A 24,378-nucleotide genomic window follows, 5' to 3' on the forward strand; every position below is an offset into this window, starting at 1 on the left:
CCAGTGAATATTAACTTCTCTCTTCCTTTCCACAGGTGCTGGCCGTGGGCAACACTTTTCAATTATTTCCTAAGGCCTTTAATTTAATCTCCAAGAACACAACACCTCTGGGTGATCAGAGGATTCCCCCTGCTGCTCTTCTGCCTGCCTGTTCCCAGCATCCAGAAGGGTCTGTGGGTACAGACCACGGCCAGGCGGGAGAGGCACCCAGAACTGGGAGCAAGGCCCCACCCCACTGGCTCCCTGCTTCCTCAGACACCGGCCCTGCTCAAACATTGATCGGACCTTCTCTTTCTGGCCGCTCCACACTGCCTAGCTGGTAACCACTGGTGGCACACTGGGTCCCCTGGGAAGCTTTCAAAATACTGATGCTTGGGGGCCCCGGGGTGGCTTAGCGTCTGACTTCAGCTCAGGTCATGATCTCACAGTTTGTGAGTTTGAGCCCCACATCGGGCTCTCTGCTATGGAGCCTGGAGCCTGCTTCAGATCCTCTGTCTCCCTCTCCCTCTGCCCCTTGCACTCTCTCTTTTGCGCTCTCAAAAATAAACAAACATTCAAAAAATATTGATGCCAGAACTCCATTCTTGGCATTTCTGATTCAGAGAGCCTGGGGTGTGGCCATGAGAACAGAGGGCGAGTGTTTTAAGCTCCCAGGGGATTCCCTGTGCTCCCAGTGCCCAGCTGGGCACCAGGCCCTGTTCTCCAAGAAACCACGAGGCCCACAGACACGGATCCAGACCCGAGGGGGCGGGGGGTGGGTCGGTCACACTCTGAGGGTCCAGATAGGTCGTCACTTGCCTGAAGAAGGGAAAAGAGACGACGGATTCATAGAACCTCCACGTTGCCACAAGATCAAGCCTGTTTGGGTTGGTAGCGTAATACCTCCAGGCGGCCTGAGGAGGAGAAGAGAGGGGCTGGAATGGCCAGACGACACATAGACCCTCACACAGAGCCCCACAGGATTAAAAACATTCATTAAGCCCCTGACTCATCAGGGTTGAAACAGGTACTCGAAGTCATATCCAAAGAAGCCAGGCTTCCTGGCTTTTTGTAGCCCCTCGGGGAAGAAAACCTTCCTTGACCCGCCATCTTGGAGTCATAACTGGTGCTGCCGGGGTGTGGAGAAATGCGGTGGAAGGAGAGAAGGGTTCTGGGCATAAACTCCCCTGAAGGAGCAGGGTTTACTCTGGCCCCAAGGTTCCCTGAGACATCTTTAACAGGTAAGGGGATGAACACTGTCTTTGGGCCACATTGGCTGCAAGAGAAAGCCCAAGAGGTGAGGGTTTGATTCAAATATACTAGAACTTTAGGAATACTGTGGTGGTCTGGGGCTTGGGGGCTAATGGAACAGACCCTTAGAGCCTGGGGCCAGCCTGGACACTTCCTGATGTGGGATAACATCGTGTGCCATCTAGTGTCAGACCCCGACCCATAGAGACCCTCAGTACACCAGACACAAGTTCACAGTGGGTGGTCATGCACACGCTCAGTCCCATGTGGCTGTAGTCAGGGGACCCCACCCTCCTCTTCTCTGTGCTTCCAACAGCCCATAGCACCACAAAGCAGGGGCTCCCTCTGTGGTTTAAGTGGGAACACTTCTGCCCTTTCTCCCCCACCCCTCACTGTCCTCCTCATGTCCAGCCCATGGGGCAGGAGAGATGGAGCTGGTAGGCGTCCAACATCCTGGTGCATGACGGTCTACTGGGCAGGATAAATGGCCCACTGCCCAGTATTGGGCACACGTAAGGCATCTCTTTCTCTCTTGGCTTACGGGTTCTCCCTCCTTGGCAGATCTGAGGGGCCACATCTCCTTGTAGCTAATGGGCTAAGCATTTAGACTCTAGGTTGGCTCTTCCTGTGAGTCCCTAGGTCAGGAGAGGGGTGGGAAGTAGAAGGAGGAGAAGCCGAGTATGGACCCAGAGTCAAATTCTCCAATACGGTTAGTAAAACAGCAAATGCCTTGGTCCCCCTTGGTCTTTGTCTCTTTCTCACTTGTCTTTGAACATGGATGTTCGAAGAACATTGAAATTGTCATGTCCATGCTGCGCAGACAGGACACCTGTAGCCCTCCGCAAGCACTCTTGGTCCTGGGCTCTGTCCCCAGTCCCAGGCACGGCCACTGTTGTGCAAACACACACAGCCCTCCTCCCCCAAAAGACAAGGAAGCCCAAGTTCAGTCCCCATCCGACTCATCCCCAGGCAGACAGACCTGAATGAGTTCAGCAGCCGGCTTCCTTCTTTTCTCAAAGTGCTTCTGCCGGTGCTGCTCCTGCACCTTGAGTGCCAGCCCCGACCCCAGGATGCCCTGGAGGGAGAAGGCAGGCTGGGGTCAGCCCCGATGGCCTCTCTGGGCACCCCACCCCCACTCCCAGAGCCACGAAGACTCCCTTCTTCTCGGCCAGGGAGTAGGTTGGGGGTTACGTGGAGTCTCGGTGGCTTCAGTTCCCGATTCTGCCACTTTCTAGTGGTGGGACCCCTGGGCAAGCCAGGGACCTACTGCACCTCAGCGTCCTCCACCAGGAAGTGGGCTGATAGTACCTTCCTCATAATTTTGTTACAGAAAAAGTGAAATCAGGTATAGAAGCTGTTGAGTAAGAAGTACGACACGGAACAGATGCCCAGTAAATGTTGGTGGAATGTAAACACATTTTGGTGGCTTGGAGCACCTGGATGGCTCAGTCAGTTACACGTCCCACTTTGGCTCAGGTCCTGATCTCAGGGTTTGTAGATTAGAGCCCCGAATTGGGCTCTGCGCTATTAGCGGGGAGCCTGCTTTGGATCTTCTGTTTCCCTCTGTTTCTGTCCCTCCTCTGCTTGTGCTCTCTCTCTCTCTGTCATTTTCTCCAAAATGAGTAAACATTAAAAAATAACAATAACTATAATAATATTTTAGTGCTTGAACTGTCACTTAAGACTTTTACTGGAATTTCCCAGAATGGTGATCTGTTTTGACTTCCAGGTCAGACTCACATAAGGACCACATGGATAGAAGCCACGCCCTTTCAAGTTAGAGGAGACCATGCGGCACCATCAGAGCCCCCAACCTATTCCAGATGAGGAGACTGAGATTCAGGAAGGTCATATGTCCAAGGTTGGAGAGCTTGGAAAAACAGACGAAAGAGGGCTACAGCGAAGGAAGAGTATCACTGAAGATGAAGGCTGGGAGATGAAATGGGGGAAGCGTGACTTTTCCCTAAGAAGTTTCTTTCCAGCTTCATGATTAAGAGAAGAACCCACAACCCAATAGCCTTCTGACTGTGCAAACTTGACTCTGACCTGATTGAGCCTCAGTTTTCTCATCTGGAAAATGTCAACAGACACAAGCACCAACCTCACAATGTTGTCATGAAGAATAAATGACATGAGGTAAGTAAAGCATTTGGCATGATCTGGCACACAGTAAGCCCAACAAGGCTTTGTAGGACTGTTGTTAGTATTACGCTCATGGGCGCTGGGCTTTGGTGGGTTATTTATCACAGGTCAAGACTCACTCTGGCAGGAAATGAATTGTTTTACATAGGCCAGAACAGGAAATGACAGGACAAGGGAAAGGAGCACACATAGAGGAAGAACCCACCATGCACAAGGCACTGGGGAGCCCGGGGGTGGGAGATATAATCCCAGTCCCCCTGACCACATCTGGGGTCAGCTGGGGGGCAGCATGGGGTCAGAGATGCCTTTGTAGAGTCAGGCCCTGAGGAGGGAGGGGCTAACTGAGCTTAAAGAAGGCAGCTTGGAGACTGAACTCAGAGCAGCCCAGCACGCGGACTTGAGGGGGCGCAAGGGTGGAACGTCAGCCTGGAAGGCTCAGTGGGGGCCCGGCGGGCGGCGGAGGGGGTCCCGCAGGTCACACTCGGGGAAACATCGAAGGTACTTACCGCTGGAAGGGCAAAAAAGGAGACGCCGATTAAGGAAAAAGTGGCTGCAATCAGCCGGCCTTCCCATGTTTTGGGGGTCTTGTCTCCGTAGCCGATGGTGGCCAGTGTGATCTAAAGAGAGAAGAGGTCAGACATGGCCTTCGCGGGGAGAGGGAGGCCAGGGATGTGTCGGCACCCCACCTGTCAGCCTTTCATACCGCTTGCTGATGCTTCTCCCGTGGGAGCAAAGGCACCAAGAGCCAAGTGACTATATGGGAGCCGTGAGACCACAACCTGTTTCTAAGTGAAACATTTCCTGCCTATAGTCAATCAGCCAACAAACATTTCAAATAATTGCAAACACGTGCAGGCACACTCTTGGCATATTCACACATGTGTGATTTTGTGTATTGCCATGTTTCCAATGTATGCACGTCTACGAGCGTATTTGTATGCATTGTGTGTATGTGCACATGTCTAAAATCTGCGCACCTGTCTGTGGGGATGTGTGTTGTACACTCCTGTGCGTGTTTACAAGTGTAAGTGTCTGTGCACACATACTTATGAAGGTGGAGGACAGATGGCAGAGCCATTAAGCGTGTGGGCCTCGGGAGCCCACTGCCTGAGTTCAAATCCCAGGTTCAACCACTAACTGGCTCAGGGATCTGTCTTGGTTCAATCACATACTTAACCACCTCATGCCTCAGTTTCCCCATTTTATCATTAATTTTTTTAATGTTTATTTTTGAGAGAGAAAGGAGTGGGGAGGGAAGAAAGAGAGATACACACAGAATCTGAAGCAGAGTCCAGGCTCTGAACTGTCAGCACAGCGCTTGATGTGGGGTTTGAACCCACAAACCGCGAGCTCATGACCTGAGCTGAACTTGGACGTTTAACTAGCTGAGCCACCCAGGCGCCCTTCAGTTTCCTCTTAAAAAAGGGACTCATAATAGGAATGGAGTTTAAAACGTTAATAAATGTAAGGTCTTAAAAAAAATTTTTTTGGTAACATTTAGTATTGAGAAACAGAGAGAGACAGAGCATGAGCTCTGGGAGGGGCAGAGGGAGGGAGAAACACAGAATCTGAAGCAGGCTTCAGGCTCTGAGCTGTCAGCACAGAGCCCGACGCAGGGCTCGAACCCACGAGCGGTGAGATCGTGACCTGGGCCAAAGTCGGATGCTCAACCGACTGAGCCACCCAGGCGCCCCAATAAATTAAGGTCTTCAGAGCAAAGTAAGCTTTCATAAACTGCTGGCGTTAGTACCACGTGTCCCTGTGAGTACTGGGCTGTGTGCACATGTGTGTGTCTGTACCGTGTCTGTTCGCACATGCGTGGCTCTGCGGATCACAGCCTACGACTAACGAAGTAAGGCCCCGGGTGGTGATGGGGGCCGGCTGTTCCCAGCCCCGACTTCCGGTAAGCACTAAGGAAAAGCCCATCCCAGCTGCTCTCACCAGCGAGTGCCCACCTGCGCACCCCATGCCACGCCCTCCACCTCTCTGTCTCTAACAGTCAGTCCCCACAGGGACCCTGCAGGATGGCGACTCACCAGGCCCCACCAAAGGGCGTCTGCATACGTCTCAAATTCCTCCTTCATCTCTTCTCCTTGGGCATCTACTTCTGGCACGTCTTTCTCAACCAGGTAGACAAGAAATGAAGAAAGGATGAGCGTCAGGAACCCAATGTACCAGGCGGTGATGAGCTCCTGGGAGAGCAAACAGGGGACAAGGGAAGCGGTCACTGAGAAGTCTTTGGATGGACGCTGGAGGCCGACACACCGGAATTGTGTACACACACCAGGTTTACCAGCATTGTGACCATGGGTGGGTTCTTTACCTCTGGGAGCCTCACCTCCCATCACTAGGAAACAGGATCAGAAATACGGCCAATTTCCCTCTTTCTTTTTTTTTTTAAATTTGAGTAGAGTTGACACATGTCACATTAGTTTCAGGTGTGCAACATAGCGATTCAGCAAGTTTACACATTATGCTATGTTCTCCACAAGTGCAGCTGCCATGTGTCCCGCTCACTCTATCACAAGGTCATCAGGTCACTGGCCATATTCCTTATGCTGATGTTTATTCCTGTGACTCATTCCTTCCACCCCTGGAAGCCTGTATCTTCCACTCCCCTTCACCCGTTTTGTCCAACCCGGTACCTCCTTCCCTCTGGCAACCATCAGTTTGTTCTCTGTGTTTTAAAAAAATGTTTATTTATTTATTTTTGAGAGAGAGGAAGAGAGAGAGAGCACACATGTGCGAGCAGGGGAAGGACAGAAGGGGAGAGAGAGAATTCCAAGCAGACTCCAAGTCTCCAGCACAGAGCCCGATGTGGGGCTTGAACCCACAGACTGTGAGATCATGATCTGAGCCAAAATCAAGAGTCAGATGCTTGGGGTGCCCAGGTGGCTCAGTTGGTTAAGTGGCTGACTTTGTCTCCGGTCATGATCTCATGGTTTGTGGGTTTGAGCCCTGCGTCGGGCTCTGTGCTGACAGCCTGTCTTTGGATTCTGTGTCTCCTTCTCTCTCTGCTCCTCCCCTGCTCATGCTGTGTCTCTCCCTTTCAAAAACAAATTAACATTAAAAAAAAAAAGAGAGTCAGATGCTTAACTGACTGAGCCACGCAGGAACCCCTGTTCTCTGTATTTATAGGTCTGATTCTTTTTGTTTGTTAATTCATTTGCTAGTTGTTATTTATGTGTTAGAATTTAAAAAAATAATTTAATGCAGTATCGGTTTCAGGAGTAGAATTCAGTGACTCCTCACTTCCTTACAACACCCAGTGCTCATTCCAGCAAGTTCCCTCCTCAGTGCCCATGGCCCATCTAGCCCGCCCCCACCCGCATCCCTCCGTCAGCCCTCAGTTTGTTCTCTACACAGTTAAGAGTCTCCTGTGCTTTGTTTCCCTCTCCTCTCTACCCCCCTCCCATCCGTTCATCTGTTTTCTTTCTTAAATTCCACATGAGTGAAATCATATGGTATTTGTCTTTCTCTGACTGACTTATTTCACTTAGCTTAATACATTCTAGCTCCATCCATGTTGTTACAAATGGCAAGATTTCATCTTTTATGGCTCAGTAATAGTCCGTTGTGTGTGTGTGTGTATATATATATATATGTGTGTGTGTGTGTGTGTGTGTCCGTTGTGTGTGTATATATATATATTCCAAGTCTTCTTTATCCGTCCACCAGTGTATGGACGTTTGGGCTCTCTCTGTTGTCATGTTTAGATTCCCCTTATGAGTGGAATCGTACAGTATTTGTCTTTCTGCTGACTTGTTTCAGGTAGCATGTTATCCCCAGATCCGTCCGTGTTCTCACAAATGGCAGGATCCCATCCTTTATTATGGCTAGGAAATATTCCATGTGTATATGCACCCTATTTTCCTCATCCGTCTGTCTATTGATAGAGACTTAGGTTGCTACATAGCTTGGCTATTGTAAACAATGCTGCAATAAGCAGAGAAGCGCGTAGATCTTTTTGAATTAGTGTTTTTGTTTTCTTTGGATAAATTCTCAACAGTGGAATGATTGGGTCATAGGATCTGGTTTCAATTTTTTGAGGCACCTCCCTGCTGTTCTCCACACGGTTGCACCCCCACCAACCATGCACGAGGGCCCCCTTTTCTCCACATCCTTGCCAACACTTGCTGTTTCTCGTCTTTGTGATTATAACATGGTCCTTCGGTCCATCAGCAGCAGAATGCACATATAGCTCTAGGAGGAGAGGAAGATTCCTCTCTTCAGGGGTCCTCAACATCACGGCTCCTGAGGCTTCACGGGGAGGCAGGAAGGCAGGAAAAACTGGCAGCTGCCTCTGGGACCAGGCACTGGACTCCGGAGATTTTTTTATTCCACGCAGAACTGCTCAGATAGATCCAGGATAAAGCTCAGTGCTACCCGGAAACCGACAGTAGAGGGCGCCACCGTGGCATGGGGAACCCAGCTCTGCCCTGGTTTCCTGTGTGATCCTGGGCAAATTAATTACCCCCCTCCTCAGCTTCAGTTTCTTTATTTTCAAAATGGAGGTTCTGGATCACAGTTCCTGAAAGTGACACGTACTCCTCAGGGAAGGAAGACAGGCAGTTCTTAGGTTGAAGAGTCACATACTGATTGAAACTATATTAAAAATTAGCATAAATTAAAATTACCATAAAGCGCATGATCTCGTGGATACTACAACATGATAGGAGTTAATGCACAAAAGTGAGCTGATTTAGAGAAAAATGCTAAGAAACAGGATGGTGCAGGGGGGGTTAGGGCAAAGATCGGCCAATCACCGAAGTTTCAAATTCCATGGCCCAGAGGATTCCCTAAGTCCCTTTCGATTTCTCTCATTCTATCCCGATTTCACAGGTCAGCGCGGTAGGCTAGGTAGAAGAACGTCAAGGTTATTAGCGACCACGGTCTGAAGATGAGGTCTGGTGCCCCTGCTAAGTCATTTGGGGAATAAAGTGGTTCAGATCAATACACTCCACGTTTCTGACCTTCTGGGTCAGCAGATCTCGCTGAAAGGGGAGCTTCCTGCCCTTGCTCACCTTGGTCTCACCGCCCACACTGACCTTCCCCATGAAGAGCAGCAGTCATCCTGAGACTCCTGCCACCTCCATGATGGAAGTTTCCCGAACATTCCCTTGCTCAACAAGATGGAGTTCATCTGTAGTTCCCTTAGGCTTTCGCTGTGTCCAGAGTACACTTCTCTAAATCTGTAACACTTATTGTGCTCACTGCTTAGGTCTGGCTCCCCCCACCTCCAACAGCGGCAGGTGCACAGTGCCCTTTCGTGGGTTCACTTTACAGCCCAGAGAGGTTTCACTGATGGGGTGTTCAAGGGGGAGTGTTCAAGAAGAGAAAGGTGAACTGGATGGTCCTTCCCCAGTGACTCTCGCCTCGCTGAGCGTGGCTCTCATGTCCCTGTGCTTTTTCATGCTCTCCTGTCCCCAAATGTGAGTCAGAAGTTACATCTGGAGCTTAGCTGGAGAAATGGTGGTCAGTTCATGAACGCACAGGAAAACTGGTTCTGTTGGATTATTAAGAAGTAGCATAATGGGTACTGAAAAGGAGCGAAAATGTGTCCCAGTTCTGTGCTTTGCAGTCATTCAGAAGGCTGTTCAAGGTAATTTTGACTTTATCTGATGTTTGCCGGCAGCTCTGTGTCAGCCTGTGGTTGTACCCCTCCCCCAGATGTCCCCAGTCTCGTGCACATGCCTGAGCCGCCTAAAGCCAGCCTGGGGCTGGGGGGCTGGGGTGGAGACCTCGTGGAGGGGGGGATGCTGGCAGCAGCTTCCTGATGTCCCTTAAGTCCACTGTGCAGGGGGCGCCAGGTCCACACCAGACACCACATTGAGCGAGCAGACATCGGCCTTTTCGGGCTAAGTCGCGGAGACTCTGGGCTTCTCGGTTCCGGCAGCACAGCCTGGCCTGTCCTAACTGTGAAACGTTAGCCCCCTGCAACACGGGCCTCCACTCTGCATCGCTGACGCCCGAGGAGGGAGTCGTGGCATGAATGCAGGAGGAAGAGAACCGATAAGTGCTCGTCCGCCAGGCTTAGAGAAGGAACTGTAGTCCATAAACGGGGAAGCCGGACTCGAATCCTGGCATGTGCTCGCCTCCCCAGCACACTGCCTGCCCCGGAGGTCAAGGGTGGCCCGGCAGCGCTCCGCAGCTCAGGGACAGCACAAGGCTAAGATGCGGGGCACACGGGGCTGGGGGAAGCACGGCACGGACGGCTTGATGAGCGCCTACTATTACCCAGGCACTGAAACGAACTTTTCCTCCTGTGAGCAGCAAGGATTCTCCTTTAACTGTTGAAGAAGCTCAGAAAAAAACAGCACGTCCTGAGTCTTTTCACCTTATGAGAGGAGCGCATTATCATCCTCGTTCTATACTTAAAACAGTTATTTATTTATTTATTTATTTTGAGAGAGAAAGAGATTGTGAGGGGAGGGACAGAGGGGGAGAGAGAAAGAGAGAATCCCAAGCAGGCTCTGCCCTGATGTGGGTCCGCAGGTCACAAAACCATGAGATCATGAACTGAGCCAAAACCAAGCATCAGACTCTTAATCAACTAAGCTACCCAGGAGTCTCTCCCCCCCCTTTTTAAGTTTATTTAATTATATTGAGAGAGAGAGAGAGAGAGAGAGAGAGAGAGAGAGAGAGAGAGAGAGGCAGAGAGAAAGGAAGAGAGAATCCCGACCAGGCTCCACTCAGGGCAGAGCCCATCACCAGGTTCGAACCCACTAACCATGAGATTATGACCTCAGCCAAGATCAATAGTGGGCACCTAGCTGATTGGGCCACCCGGGTGCTCCTTTTTTATTTTTAAGTAAGCACCATGCCCAGTGTACAGCCCAACAGAGAACCCAGATGAGGGCTTGAACTCACCACCCTGAGATCAAGACCTGAGCTGAGATCAAGAGCAAGCTGCTCAAGGGACTGAGCCACGCAGGCACCCCATCCCCATTTTATAAATGCACAAATCAAGACCCAGGAGGTTCGATAAGATCCCCACAGTCACACCCACAGTGTCCGGACCCTCCCCCTCCCCAGCCCCCAGTCCATGTGCGTCCTGAACTTTTGCCTCCAGTCCCATGCTGTCTTGGCTCCGTCTCTCCCCCTTGACACCCCGGAGGCAGAGCCGTCATGGTCTGGCCTCTAGAAACGAGGAACCTGAGGCTCAAGGAGAGACAAGTGACTCGGCCATCGTCGTCTGCAAGTGGTGGAGCGCAGGGAGGACTTGAACCCAGGCTGGGCTGCTTCTGCTCGCTGTTGCACCCCTGCTCGGGGCTCTCCTCGCCCTCCTCCTCCATCGCCATTGGTGGTGGCACAGCATCTGCCCTCTGGGGGCACTGCGGGGAGGAGAGTTCCTAAAAGGCACCAGAGGCGGGGGAGGGGCCCAGGCGGTGCCGCCCCCCCCCCCCCCCCCCGCAGTGGCACTTACTTTGCTGTGGGCGCAGATGGCCGAGCCCAGGAGCTTCCAGGTGCCGCCCCTGCGGTCCATGCGGAGCATGCGCAGGATCTGCAGGAAGCGCAGGCTGCGCAGGGAGGTGGCCAGCACGTTGCCCTGGTTTCCCACGGCCACCACGGGTACAGACGCGATCAGCACGAAGATGTCTGGGAGCGGGGGCAGAGGAGTGGCGGGGGGGAAGGAAAAGAAGGTCAGGCCGAGGCAGTGGGGCCGTGGCAGCCGCTGGCCGCCTGCAGACAGCACATGGGGCATCGCCGGGCTGAGGCGTGACCCCGCTGCACGTGACGGGCAGGACTATCCGCCGGTGGCAGAGGGACAAACGCGGATTGAGCATGCGCGCCTGCCCAAGGCTACGCGGCCTTGTGGATGGCGCCTAGTGGGGTTTGGGGGCCGGTCTGTCACACTCCAGCCTTTCCTCTCAATCCCAGGGAAGTGATTCCCCATTCCCCCACCCCCCAGATCAGGGCTGCCCGGGTTGTGGAGGTGACCCCGAAGCTCAGATGCCTCTGAAGGCAGGTTTCCCCGAAAAGCAGCCCATGTCCAGGCCTTGGCCGCGGCTGATATACAGGGAGAGAGTCTCGGGAGCCAGGGAAGGAGAAAGGCGATGCGAGGGGAGGTGTGAGCAGGCTTTGTTCTGCAGGCAGGACACCGCCAGAGGCCATAGTTCTGGAAGATGGGAGCTGGGGCTCTGTCCCTGGGCTCCTGCCCCCTGCTGGTGGTTGGTCGCCTGCCCCGGGGTGGTTCATGGCCCCACACTTCCAAGCTGCACCGCCTGGCAGTCTCTCTTGGCTTCGGGGAAGGCCCTGGGGTAGGTTCATGGTAAAACGAGGTCCACCCATGAAATGCGATGTTGGTATGTGGAAATGTCTAACCCAGCTGTGAGCGAGAGCAGAGGGGCAGAGCAGAGGGAGGGGGTGGTGGGTGGGGGAAGGCTTCTGGAAGGGCCAAGCTAGCTCCTGGAGCCAATAGCTGAGGATGGAGGAGTGTGCCCCATCCCTTCCTATCCCTTCAGTGGCCCCCAACGTCCATGAAAACCATCTCTCAACTGCACCGCAGACAGACAGCAGGTAAAAAAGACCCCATAGCCAAGTACATTTGGAAAAAAAAATCCATTAAGCAGGTTTTGTTTCTTTAGGACCTCCAGAACCTTCAATACGCTAGCATGCATGGTGGCTCTAGGTCATACAAATGAAGTACAGCCTCTCCCCAAAGATTTCCACCACAGGATTATTGCTTTGCAAGAGCGTCAGGTTCTAAGGACCGCACAGGAAGGAATGTTTATCCACTGGGTAATGTCCAAGTCCTGAAAACTCTGTGGCCTGGCCCTTAGGAGCCTTCCAGAAGCAGGTGCAGTTGCTGAGCACACAGTGCTCTCTCTCACACCCCACACCTTTGTACGTGTTGGCCTCTTGGTCCCTCAATTCACCCCAGGCTACGTTTGCCATATCAAAGCGTTGCCCAAAGGTGCTTAGCTTTTGGGAAGACCTCAATGTCGAACATCTGGCTGGATATGAAGAAGTCTGTATCCTCGGCCAGGCGTCTCAGGTTACCTGTGTCAAGTTGTCCACTTATAATGTTTCTAGAAAGCCGAGCATGACAGAACCTGGATGCGTGCAAATGCGAGTCGGGTCTATGATGCTCATGGAGAAGGGAAGATCCCCGCCCGGTTTGGATCCATCCACACCCGAAACGGCAGGGTCTGAAGCTGCCCTGAATGTGAAAGCCATGAGGTTCACTGACAGGGCGCCCACCCTCATGTCAGACACAGAGAGAAAAGCGACATTTCCCACAAGAGCCGTGTGATGGGAGAAGTCAAGATGAGGGGAGCAGGAAACACGGGCACCCCGGAAAAGAGTCAGCAGGGATGGTGATGCTGAGGGCTGGGCTCTCCAGGGGAGGCTGAAGTGGAGCGCGACCAGGAGCTCCGTCAAATCAGCCCCTCTGAGAATCGTGGAGATTCCTCCCCAGGGAACACGCATGTCCGGGAAGGGTCCAGGCTCCATACAACGCTAGGATGTTCTCGAACTGGGCACGAAGTCACTACCCCCACCCCCTGCCAACACACACACACATGCACACACGACTTCCAGTGAGCACTTGCATAGATCTCTCCAGATAAGAAAAAGAAGTCAGCTTAACACCTTGCAAAAGACTTGAAAGGAAGATAAAAGAAGGGAGGGCAAGCTGGGGTTGCTACGGGCTGAATGTTTGTGTCCTCCCCAAATTCTATGCTGAGATCCTGTCCCCCAGTGGGACGGTCTTAGGAGGTGGGGCCTCTGGGCAATGATGAGGTCATGAGTGGGGTTAGTGTCCTGGTAAAAGAGCTTCCTAAGATCTCCCTCACCCCTTCCCTGGTGTGAGGACATGGCAAGGAGACCAAGAAGTGGACCTTCTGTGACCCAGAAGAGGGACCCAACCAGAGCCTGGCACCTTGGTCTTGGGCTTCCATCCTCCAGAACGGTGAGAAAGACATTTCTCTTGTTCATACGCCCCCAGTCTGGGGCACTGTTCTAGCTGGCTGAATGAACTAAGACAGGGGCAGACAGGGGAGGAGGAGGCCAAAGAAAGAGAGAAGGTGAAAAAAAAAACTATGAAAAAAAATCAGTAACTGCAGAATCCTCCAAAATCACGTGCACGAGCATGTGCGCACACACGTACGCCCACATACCCTCTCCTTGCATTAAAGGTTCTGAGTCAGAAACAAAACCCGCAGGGATGGTGGGCAGAAGGAAGTCGCAGGCGGGGTGCTACTGGCAGCCGTGGCGACAAGGCAGTTCACCCTTGGCCGCACAGAGAGGGGGTGGCATCGAGGACCAAGGAGGGGTCCAGCTCTGCTTCCCCAGGCTGGCCATCTGTACCCAAAGGGCTGTGTTCAGTGCTGGGGGTCGCTTTTTCAAAGGGCGGTGGACATGCTCAGAGAAGAGGTGGTATGATGCCAAGAACATGTGATACAAGGTGCAGCAGAGGCCACGAAGCACATTTTTCCACTGCTGGAGTGGAGACGAGGACTAGAAGGGCTGAACTCAATTATCTGAAGACACTCAGGAGACTTAAGATGGCATAAATACATTGTAAGGTGGTGAGCTCCCCGGCACTAGAGGTATGCAAGCAGGTGACCACTTGAAGCTTGCTATAGAGGGGGCAAGAGCATCTGACGGGGCAGCACATTGGACTAAGAGTCTTTGGAGGTCCTTTTGAGCCCTGATGTTCTTTGATCTAGGAATTTGAGACTCCTCCTCCTCCCCATCCCTGTCACTGTATGATTTCATATATATGATTTTACTGGGATCTTCAGATGGGAACGTAAGGGTCCATGCTGTACCAACAGGGGTAAGTGAAAGTGACCACCTTCTCTGCTATCAAAATGCCCGCACCCAGAGGGAAAGGTGTCAGTGACATCCCCCCTAGAGCAGCCACGTGGGTCAAGGCCCCGCCACGTGGTAGGGAAGGAGGGCACAGGTGCTAGACTCCTCCTGGGTGTCAGGATGGAATCTGCTGCTTACTACCTGTGCGACCAGAAGGTGACTCAGCACCGTGAACCTCGGCCTCCCCCTCTGTCAAATGGGCATAACGCGGACCTACAGAAGTAATTCTCAACCATCAGTGGTGCCACCCGTCCCCCGCCCGCTGAAGCCAGTATGGAAGGCTGAAGGCAGTTTTGGCTGTCGCAGGGACCGGGGGACACCAAGTTCAGGGACTGAGGATGCTCACCATCCTACAACGACCTGCTCTTTCACAGCCCATGTGCCAAGAGTGGCCCCCGCCGCCACCCATTAAGAACCACCGCCCTGGGGAGCCTTAGGGCAAGCCACGGACAGACATCGGCATCCGGCACATGGAGCAGCAATTCCTCATCGAGGTGGGGTCGGTGGCCACGCGGGCTTCCAGAATACCACGTGATCTCCCAGAAGCACAGCGGCTGCTTAACATTCCCCCAGGGAAACGGCTGCACCCAAAGCAGGGGACCAGGGCAGCACGTGACTTGGGCAGGGCTTACCCAGCATGCACAGGGGCTTCCTGGCAAACTTCAGTCTTCCTCGCCAGCCTTTGTATCGGCAGCAACATCCGGCAGCCCAGATCCTCAAAGCAAACTCGGCTCCGAAGATGAAAATAGCAAATGTTTCCTGCGTTAAGAACATATGGAGAGACACTGATGGAGCGGGACCCAGTCGTCTGCAAGGAGCGATTTCAGTTCCGAGGTTCTGAGGAACGGGATTTCCGGTGGTGTTGCTGTTTTGCTGGGCACGGGGGAGATGACCACGTTGTCACCTCTGTTCGGTTGGGGACAGCTCTCATGTCCACTCTCACGTGCTAACCGTCCCCACTCCCAGCCTTGCAAAGTGATCACTTGGTTTCCTCTCTATGTTTCGGTTCCAATGGATCTTTTTTTTTTTTTTTTGTCTCTTTTCTTGTACTAAAAGCTCCTTAAGCGCAGTTAAATAGACCAGAGAAGTATCAATGCAACACACTCTACTCATCTCACCCAGGACCTGGACCCTGCTATTGCTAATCGTGGCCAACAGTTACTCAGCGCGGCTCCAATGTTTTATAATATTATTCTCATTTTACGTTTTGAGAAACCAAGGCAAGGAGTGAGCAAATTTCTCCAGACTAGGAAGTGGCAAAGAAGGACTCCCTCCCAGGCTGGTAGTGAGGCTCAGAGCCCGTGTGGTAAGTACCGAGCTGTGCTGCCTCCCTGAACCCTGGGCCTCCTCCTTCCTTCCCGCCTCTCTTGTCAATCAGACACAGATGCCTTTGCCCCTCCCTTTGGGGACCTCCTGGGACCCTCGGGGAGTCGTCGCTCCATGAAAATCCCTGAAACTTAGATGGTTTCCCAGGCTTCACCTGCTAAGATCTCAGCGTGAGAGTGTGTGGCCTAAAATCACCTGAGAAGGAATTTGCTGAGTCTGGTGTTGCGGATAGCAAGCTCAATGCAAGGCGAAGGTCCTGCTGTTTTGTTGACCCTAACTGGGGGGCTGGCACCCCTCCCCTGTGCAGATGGTGAACAGAGAGAAAAAACAGGCAGAAGGCCCAGGAGGGAGGACGTAGAGTTTTAAGGCACAAACGGGATGTTGTACTTGGCCTTGAAGGGAGTCAGCGATCCTCGCGGTTCAGGGAGGAAAAGCAGAGGCAGGTTTTCGAACAGAACCTGTGTTTGTGTCCACTCTCAGAGGGTTAGGAAGCTGTAGTTTATAATATAACTAATGTGCACTGGTTTTTGCTTTGATCTTGTATGTGCCCTCTTATCTTGAGAATAAAAACGTCACTCCCCTCCACCCACACCCAAGGCAGACCTGACCAGTTGATCCAGGTATTGGTTTCTCTTGGGGCTGGACTGGGTCAGAGACTCCAGGAAGCCAACACCAGATGTGCCCAAGGGCAGCCCCCTTGTGCTGAACTGTGACAGTCCAACCCGAGGTGTGTCCCCCAGAGCAGCACCACGGCGGGTGCACAGCCTCACCAGTAACAGCAGCCAGTCCCCCGAAACGGTCTCGTACTCCCTGAATGTGGTCAGCACGGCCAGAATCAAGCATCCCAGGACAATGAGGAACCTGGAAGGGAAGAAGGAGGGAGCATGGAGTCCTGGCTTGTTCCGGAGAAAGGTGTCAGAGGGGTTCCTTCACACACTGACATTCGCCTCTCCGTTATCACTTAACCTCACAACGCGCCTGTGAGGCAGGGAAGGATTATCATTCCAGTGAAAGAAAACAGATCGGAGAAAGTATAAGCCATGTGGATAGTTTTACTTTACCAGCTGGTGAGAGGAATCCGTTGGGGGCAGTGGGGCTGCAGAATTTTTCCGACCAAGTTACACAAAACTTTGGTAAAGCAACAGGAATATAAATGAATTAATAATGTTTCTTAAACATAAAGGACAATGGCTTTCAAATACAAAAGACGTTCTTAGTATAAACAAATGACAAATTCATCTCCCAGATTGAAAAATTCAGCAAAGGCCTCTGTCTCTCATCACATCTTCGGATTATTCTTTTTACAGACAATAGTTACTAAAGGAAACAACCTCTTTCATTCCAGGGCCTTCAGAATTCTTTTCGAAATTACAGAGTGTCCTTCCTGCTAGAAAGAATAGGAGCCACCCCAGGGAAGGATGCAGAGGGGTCCTGGAGAAGTCACAGAGGGGTCATCTTGTTCATGCCCCTCCGGCAGGAGCACACTGCAGACAATCCTTCGAGATTATCATCTACATACATTCAGTGGTGGGGAGGGTGGGGAGCAAGAGAGTGCGTGTGCATGTGTGTGCATGTGTGTGCATGCTTCATTGCTGCAGCAAACAAAAATGGCTCTTGCGCCCCCTTGGCGGGGAGTTTCTGGTTCAGTGCTCAGCACCAGCCTCCTTAAGGTCCATGGGTGAGTCTTGATCCTTCCACTCTATGTGCTCTGGCTCCCATCCACGCTTTGGTGGCTTACTTGTGTAAATGGGGATCCACTTGTGCATTCATTCACTCACTCATTCACTTCATTCATTCATTCAATACTTATATGGTAGTCACCGGGGACACAGAGCTAGGCTTCCATGATGAATAAGCTGGATCTGTCCTCCTGAGCCCACAGTCCAGCCAAACTCAAAGCTATCTCATGCCATGATGGTAAGGACCATGATGTTAGGAGGTTTGGAAATGTCTGCTCTTGCCCTTGGCTGGGGACCCGAGACCTGGCTCTGACCGTTGGTGATCCAGATGACATTTTCCAATCAATAAGCCTGGTGATCTGCAGATCTAAATATCAATATTTCCAAGCTTGCCTAGGAACCTAAATAAGAATTTTTAACTCCTTCCTGCATTTTGCCATTTTATTTCAAACTTATGGTTCCGGACCCATGCCTGGAATCTGCTTACCCTGAATCCCAAGTCTTCTCAGGTGGTGATGATGATGATGATGATGATGATTGTGCTAGCACACAACTCCCACACCCCCGTTAGTGAGCACCTTCCAGTGGCCACTGTACATCTATCAGCTGATTCTCACAAACACCTCCCAAGGTAGACATTAACTCCCACACCAGAAATAAAGAAATTCATCGGAAGGATTCATTACCATCTGGATAACTGTGTTGTCAGCAAAAAGATCACAGAGTTTGGAGTTCAAAGATACAGGTTCAAAGGGAAGCTCTAGTTCTTTCTCTGTGATCTTGAGTAGCTCATTGGCCTTGGGAACCTCAATGATCACATTCATAGAATGGAAATAATGGTTCAGCCTAGGGATCATGGCTACTGTGAGGACCACAGAGGACAGTGGATGGGGAGTGGTTTGGTCAATGGTACAGGGTCATGCACATGATGCCTGGTGTTTTCCCATTCATGTATCATCACTGGCTGGGTCTCTAGCAGGCCCTGGGGAATGTGGTCTGCCAATCCACACCCTAGTTCTCTCAAGACTTTATTTTATTCATTCACAGGCTCTGGAGATAAGCTCTAGATTAGAATCCCTTCCTCCTTTATTCTGTCATCTTAGGCAAGTTACACAACTTCTCGGGGTCTATAAAATGGACCCAATAAACATGCCCACATCCTCAACCATTCAGTGATATAATCCATGTCAGGGGCCTGGAAGAGCGCCTTTGTTAAATGTTAGCTATTAGTTTATTGTGATTTAATATCAATGTATCGGGTGCCTCTTCTGGCCCAGGCACCCCACTGGTCTTAAAGACACAAACAGGAATAACATCTAGCCCTCATTTTCAAGGACTCCTAGTGCAGTGGGAAAACAGGACAGAGTGTCTCCCACATGCCTCGCGAGTACAAGATTGAAACCTCCTAGAGGCAGTGGCAAGGGGTTGGAAGTACACCTGAGGCTTAGCTAGAGTTGGCTGCATGTCCCCGTTCATCAGGACATGGCCTATGTTATGTGTGTTGACCTGGAGTACGGCCCCCTAGGCATCAGGAACAACATGCATGTGCAGAGTGCAAAAGTTCAATCTTCTCCTTTAGCAAGGGATGTGGGCCTTTGGTGATCTGGCCTTGCTGTCTTCATAGCCTTATCTTCCACTGCTTCCCCACTCCCCAGGAAGCCATCCTGAATGAGAGCCCTCAGTGTAAGTGTGCCTGCCTCAATGCTCTTCCGCTCTGCCCATTCCCCCCGAACCCTTTCATTCTCCTGTCGATGCTTGGCAGCACCTGTCACACCTTGCCTCCAGAGACGTCTATCACTTCAGCTGCTCTCTCCCTGTTCCCCTGTGTGACCTCTCCCCTGGGATCCTGGAGCACCCTACTGCATTTCTATTCCAGGACTGAGCATAAGCCATCATTACTTCGCAATCATTTGCTTTCACATTTTACATTAAGTACGTTGTGGATCGCTTGAGTTTGAGGTTCAAGTGGAAATACCCAGCAGGCTGATCAAAATTCAGATCTAGGGGTGCCTGGGTGGCTCAGTCGGTTAAGCAACCAGCTTCGGCTCAGGTCATGATCTTGTAGTTCATAAGTTCGAGCTCCGCGTTGGGCTCTGTGCTGACAGCTTGGAGCCTGGAGCCTGCTTCGGATTGTGTCTCCCTCTCTCTCTGCACCTCCCCTGCTTACACTCTGTCTCTCCAAAATAAACATTTAAAAAAATTTTTTAAAAAGTCAAGTATAAAGCTTAGGGAAGAGATCGAAGCCGGACACCTAAGCTCCTTTCCGCTCTTAACAGCCTGTGATTTTAGAGCCGGCAAAGAAGATCCTTTGGCCTTAACCAGCCACAGAAAGGCAATTTCAGCCTGACTCCCATCTGCAGGGGGTGTGCAGAACCAGGATTTCGCCAGCAGGGGGCAGCAAACACCCGCCGGAGCTCAGCATTTTCTCAGACCTCAAGGAATTCAAAGCACCTGCAACCTCAGGAATTTAAGTCCTGAGATTGGAGAACAACAATTTATAATGCTAAGAGCATCTGGAAGCCCACCTTAATTGGGGAAGGGGGAAATGCTCTTTGGTATTTCACACTTTTCAATTTACTCTTAAGATACGCACTTGATTTCAGACACACAGACCAAATTACTAGTCTCCCTGCAGAAGCCAGATGTGTGTGGCTAGGCACAGTCTTCCCTGCTCCTACTGTTTTGGCTCTCTCACTCCCCCGCATTTCACCAATGATTCTTTTACTTCCTCTGTCACTTTTTAAAAGTTTGTTATTTTAATTCCAGCATAGCTAACACACAGCATGGTGCTAATTTCAGGTGTGCAAAATAGTGATTCAACACTTCCCTACATCTTCCAGTGCTCATCACAAGTATGGTCCCTAATCTCCTTCCCCCTCCCCCCACCCACCTCCCCTCTGGCAACCCGCCGTCTGTTCTCTAGTTAAGGGTCTAGTTTTTGTTGTTGTCTCCCTCTCCCCACTTGGTTTTGTTTCTTAAATTCCACATACGAGTGGAATCATATGGTATTTGTCTTTCTCTGACTGATTTATTTCACATAGGATAATATCCTCTAGCTCTATCCATGTTGTTGCAAATGGCACAATTTCATTCTTTTTTATGGTTGAATAATATTCCACTATATACACACACCTACACACACCACATCTTTATCCATTCATCTCCCCATGGGCACTTGGACTGTTTACATATATTGGCTGTTAGAAATAATGCTGCAATAAACATAAGGGTGCATGTACCCTTTGAATTAGTGGTTTTGTATTTTTGGGGTAAATACCCATCAGTGTGATTGCTGGATCATATGCTGTTCTACGTTTCAAAAATTTTTTTTAAATGTATTTATTTTTGAGAGAGAGAGACAGAGAGACAGAGTGTGAGCAGGGTGGGGCACCGAGAGAGGGAGACACAGAATCTGAAACAGGCTCCAGGCTCTGAGCTGTCAGCACAGAGCCCTAGGCGGGGCTTCAAGTCAGGAACCTCAAGATCACGACCTGACCCAAAGTCTGTCGCTTAACCGACTGAGCCACCGAGGCGCCCCTATGTTTAATTTTTTGAGGAACCGCAGTACTGTTTCCCACAGTGGCTGCACCAGGTTGCATTCCCACCAACAGTGCACAAAGCTTCCCTTTTCCCCACATCTTCACCAACACTTGTTGTTGTTGTTGTGTGTGTGTGTGTGAGTGTGTATGTGTGTGTGTGAATCTCGTATTGTCGATTTTAGTCCTGTCACTGAGATCCCTGCTCTGCAGTCCTGTCTCCTTTCCCCGACTTTCCCCTGACTTCTCCTCTCCCCTCTCCTTCCGTCCTCTGCTCCTCGCTCTTCCTCCTCCCACACTCTTCCTCCTCCCGGGCCTGCATGTCCGGCCAGGGTTTGTGGCAGTGGAGTGGGAGAGAGCTAACAGCGCCCTTCTGTCTGCAGGGTCCCGGCTGTCTCTGCAAACAAAGCGAGTCACGATCAGGGATCTCAGACATGCCCTTAAATCCGAGACCATCTCCTACAGGCTTTCCCCCAGGCATCCTCTGCATCTCCCAGCCCAGCTGGCTTGTGGGGGGCAGGAGGGAGTCTGCGTTGCTCCTGCACTTGCTGTGTCAAGGGTAAGGTCCAGAGCTTCCGGTCTAGGCCCCTTGATACCAAACCTCTGTGGGACCGCAGCTCTGCATCCACAAAAGTGACCGAGGACCTGCAGCGGCTCCCGGGATTCCTGCCCCATCTTCCTAGTCCCGCCTGGCCTCCCTGCAGAAACAAGGCTGGGTGCTCTGGGAATGAGAGATGAGGCCTAACAGCTCAGTATTACCTCCCAGTTCTCCTCGCAGCGAGACAAACAGGTGCCAAAAAACTCCGGAATTTATCTGGTCACTTTTTTTGTGCATCATTTTCTCTTTTACTCCTGCGAGGTGGGGTGTCGGTCAACGTTATATGCGAATCCCCACTTTTCTGATGAAGAAATGAGCCTCACGCTAGGAGGAGTGGCAGCACTGCTGGGGGCCTGAACCCCAAGCTGACAGTGGGGAGGGGCCTGGAGCTAGAACCTTAGGGAACAGGCAGGAAGGGGGAGGGGGAGAGGAGAGGGAGGGCCCCGCCCCCCGCATGGCTGCAGGAGGACAAGCCCCTTCTCCCTCCTCCTGCTCCGGACTCCCTGGCTGGGAAGAGAACCGTCCAGGTTCATTTCCAGGGAGTTCCCTGAGATCCCCACTGCCTCCCCTCCAATTACAGTTGCTCCTGGGCAGTGCTTGGAGCCCCATAACTCGCCCTGGGTCCTAGAGCGGGGGAGGGGCAGCAGGTGACTCTACCGGATTCTCCTCCTTATCATCCTTGTCTGTCTGCCACTAAGTGATGCACATTTTGACTACCTAAACCAGGAGACAGCAAACTATGGCCCTCGGGCCAAATCCAGGCTTGCTGCCTATTTTTGTAAATATAGTTTTTTAATACCACAGTCACATTTATTTGTTTATGTATCATCTGTGGCTGCTTTTGCAGGAGAGACTGGCCCACCAGCCTGAAATATTTACTCTCTGGCTCTTTAAGAAAAAGTTTCCCGACTCCTGACCTACTCTGACAGCCAAGGGAAATATAGCTCCTTCAGGGTCACCTGAGAATACATTCCACATCCGGATGCGGTGCAGAGAAAATATTTTGAAACTTAAAAAGTTAGGAATTTAACCTTAAAAACCCCATTTGTTGAGATCAATACCAGAATATTTAACAGGATTAGAGGAATACAATAGGAACATACACAGGGTTATGGAGGAAAAGAAATACACGTTTCGGGAAAAGAATAAGAATTATGGGGGAACCGTGAGATCACAACCTGAGCCACAGTTGGACGCTTCCCCGACTGAGCCACTCAAGTGCCCCTGTCTTATTCATGGTTTATAAACAAGGCAACAGGGGCGCCTGGGTGGCTCAGTCAGTTAAGCATCCAACTTTGGCTCAGGTCATGATCTCATGGTGCGTGAGTTCAAGCCCTACATCGGGCTCTGTGCTGACAGCTCAGAGCCTGGAGCCTGCTTTGGATTCTGTGTCTCCCTCTCTCTCTGATCCTCCTCTGCTCTTGCTGCTTCTCTCTGTCTCTCAAAAATAAATAAAAAAAAACATTTAAAAAAATTTTAAACAAGGCAACAGTCCTGTTTGAACTCACTATTGCTGCCCCGGAGGCATATTTGTGGATGGTACTAATTGCATTACTTTGGACCATGCAGGTCCATGACCTGACCGAGTACTATGTGGACCTCCTGTCAGCAAGGAGTGTGGGCCCTGGAGCCAGTCACCTCTGTCTCTCAAAGTCACCTTACCACTGGGCTTCTGGCTTCTCCTCTATAGGGCGAGAACGAAGCACAGGCTACTTAAGAGGGTTCAAGGAGGTGACAGATGGACAAAATGTTTACAGGCAGGCAGTGGGAACCCCGTAGTTGGTAGTTTCCTCCAATTTGCTGACATCCATGCTCATTTCCCAAATATGTATAACTGGGAGCATCAATGTGGGAATCAGGCATGCAAGGAGTTTAAATTTTGATGATGCTATTTAACTGTGTGACTTGCAGTAAATAACTTAACTGGTCTGACCCTTTAATCCCTCAAGTTCATTGTGGGGATAATTATTCAACCTCACAGAGTGGCTGTGAGGACTGAAGATCCTCCGTTTCCCCATCCGTAAAATGGGATAATAAAATGTTAGGCTAGTGCTTAATAAATGTTAGCTATTATTATTTATTAGTATTCCATAAAACACAATGCCTGGAAAATCCCTAAGTTCTTAATGGGAAGAAACTGTCATTACTACATTTGGAATTCATCAGGCACATGGCATCTTTGGTAACAACTAAGCAACAATATTAATTGTAAGACACGTAATTGTATAAACTGCTTTAAAAAAAGGGAACTGCCAAAGAAATTATGACACCCATCAATTGTACCTCACAGCCTCATTTTAGAGATGTTAAGATGGGGGAAAATACATATTTAGAATTGATGAAACAGAGGTGGGTAACACTGCGTCATACCAAGTCCTCAGAGACCCTTCGAATGGGACATGGTGTTACCATAGGAAGCAGGTGTGTCTGAGGGGCTGGAGGTGGATCCTATGGCCCCAGTACAAGTGGGGCACATGCATTCAAGGCTGGGTCCACGGTTTATTTGGCCTAAGCTCTTCTGTTTATATCAGAGCTGTTATAACTCTGAGTTTGCCTGAATCGCCACACATTTCCCTGGAACTAAAGCTCCTTTATTTTCATGGAATGAGATCTCCTGGGGCTCAACTAAGCTAGCCCAGCGACCGAGTCGGGTGCCAAGATTCAGGAATCCCACCCATGTTCTCCAGTGTGACAGGCTTTCCTCCGTCCTCGGACTTCACTCTCACAGGCTCCCCTGTTGACAATGACCTGGGTTTTGATCTGGATTCTCCTTGTGAGCCACAGGACTTTCAACAAGACTCCCTCTCTCTGACCCTCAGCTCTTTTATTTGGAGGTTTAGAAATGATGATGCAAAGGGTTTCCCACAGGGCCGTGATGAGGTCTCACTGGGAGAAGGCATGCAGCTGGAGTGCTGAGCGTCCTTCTGCCCCCCTTGCCCCCCAGGCATGCCTGACCCTTCAGCAAAGCATGTCCATTCTTCCTCTGATGCGTTACCATACATCTGGTCTACTTCCATCTCTGACCAACGCCCTCATCAAGCTGTATCGT

At 51.0% G+C, this 24,378-nt stretch overlaps 1 protein-coding gene across 1 annotated transcript in view; it reads right to left on the bottom strand.

The window, feature by feature from the left end:
- The window catches only part of KCNQ3 (potassium voltage-gated channel subfamily Q member 3), a 312,154-nt gene that overhangs the window by 41,331 nt on the left and 246,445 nt on the right, over window positions 1–24,378 (bottom strand). The window contains exons 3-9 of the mRNA XM_029923328.1: window positions 16,287–16,377; window positions 14,823–14,949; window positions 10,799–10,971; window positions 5,409–5,564; window positions 3,879–3,989; window positions 2,210–2,305; window positions 799–893 (exon numbers count right to left, since the gene is read on the bottom strand). Coding sequence (XP_029779188.1) covers window positions 799–893; window positions 2,210–2,305; window positions 3,879–3,989; window positions 5,409–5,564; window positions 10,799–10,971; window positions 14,823–14,949; window positions 16,287–16,377 — 849 coding nt within the window. The remainder of the gene's footprint in view (window positions 1–798; window positions 894–2,209; window positions 2,306–3,878; window positions 3,990–5,408; window positions 5,565–10,798; window positions 10,972–14,822; window positions 14,950–16,286; window positions 16,378–24,378) is intronic.

This window comes from Suricata suricatta, chromosome 15 (genome assembly GCF_006229205.1).
Source record: "Suricata suricatta isolate VVHF042 chromosome 15, meerkat_22Aug2017_6uvM2_HiC, whole genome shotgun sequence".
Taxonomy (NCBI): domain Eukaryota; kingdom Metazoa; phylum Chordata; class Mammalia; order Carnivora; family Herpestidae; genus Suricata; species Suricata suricatta.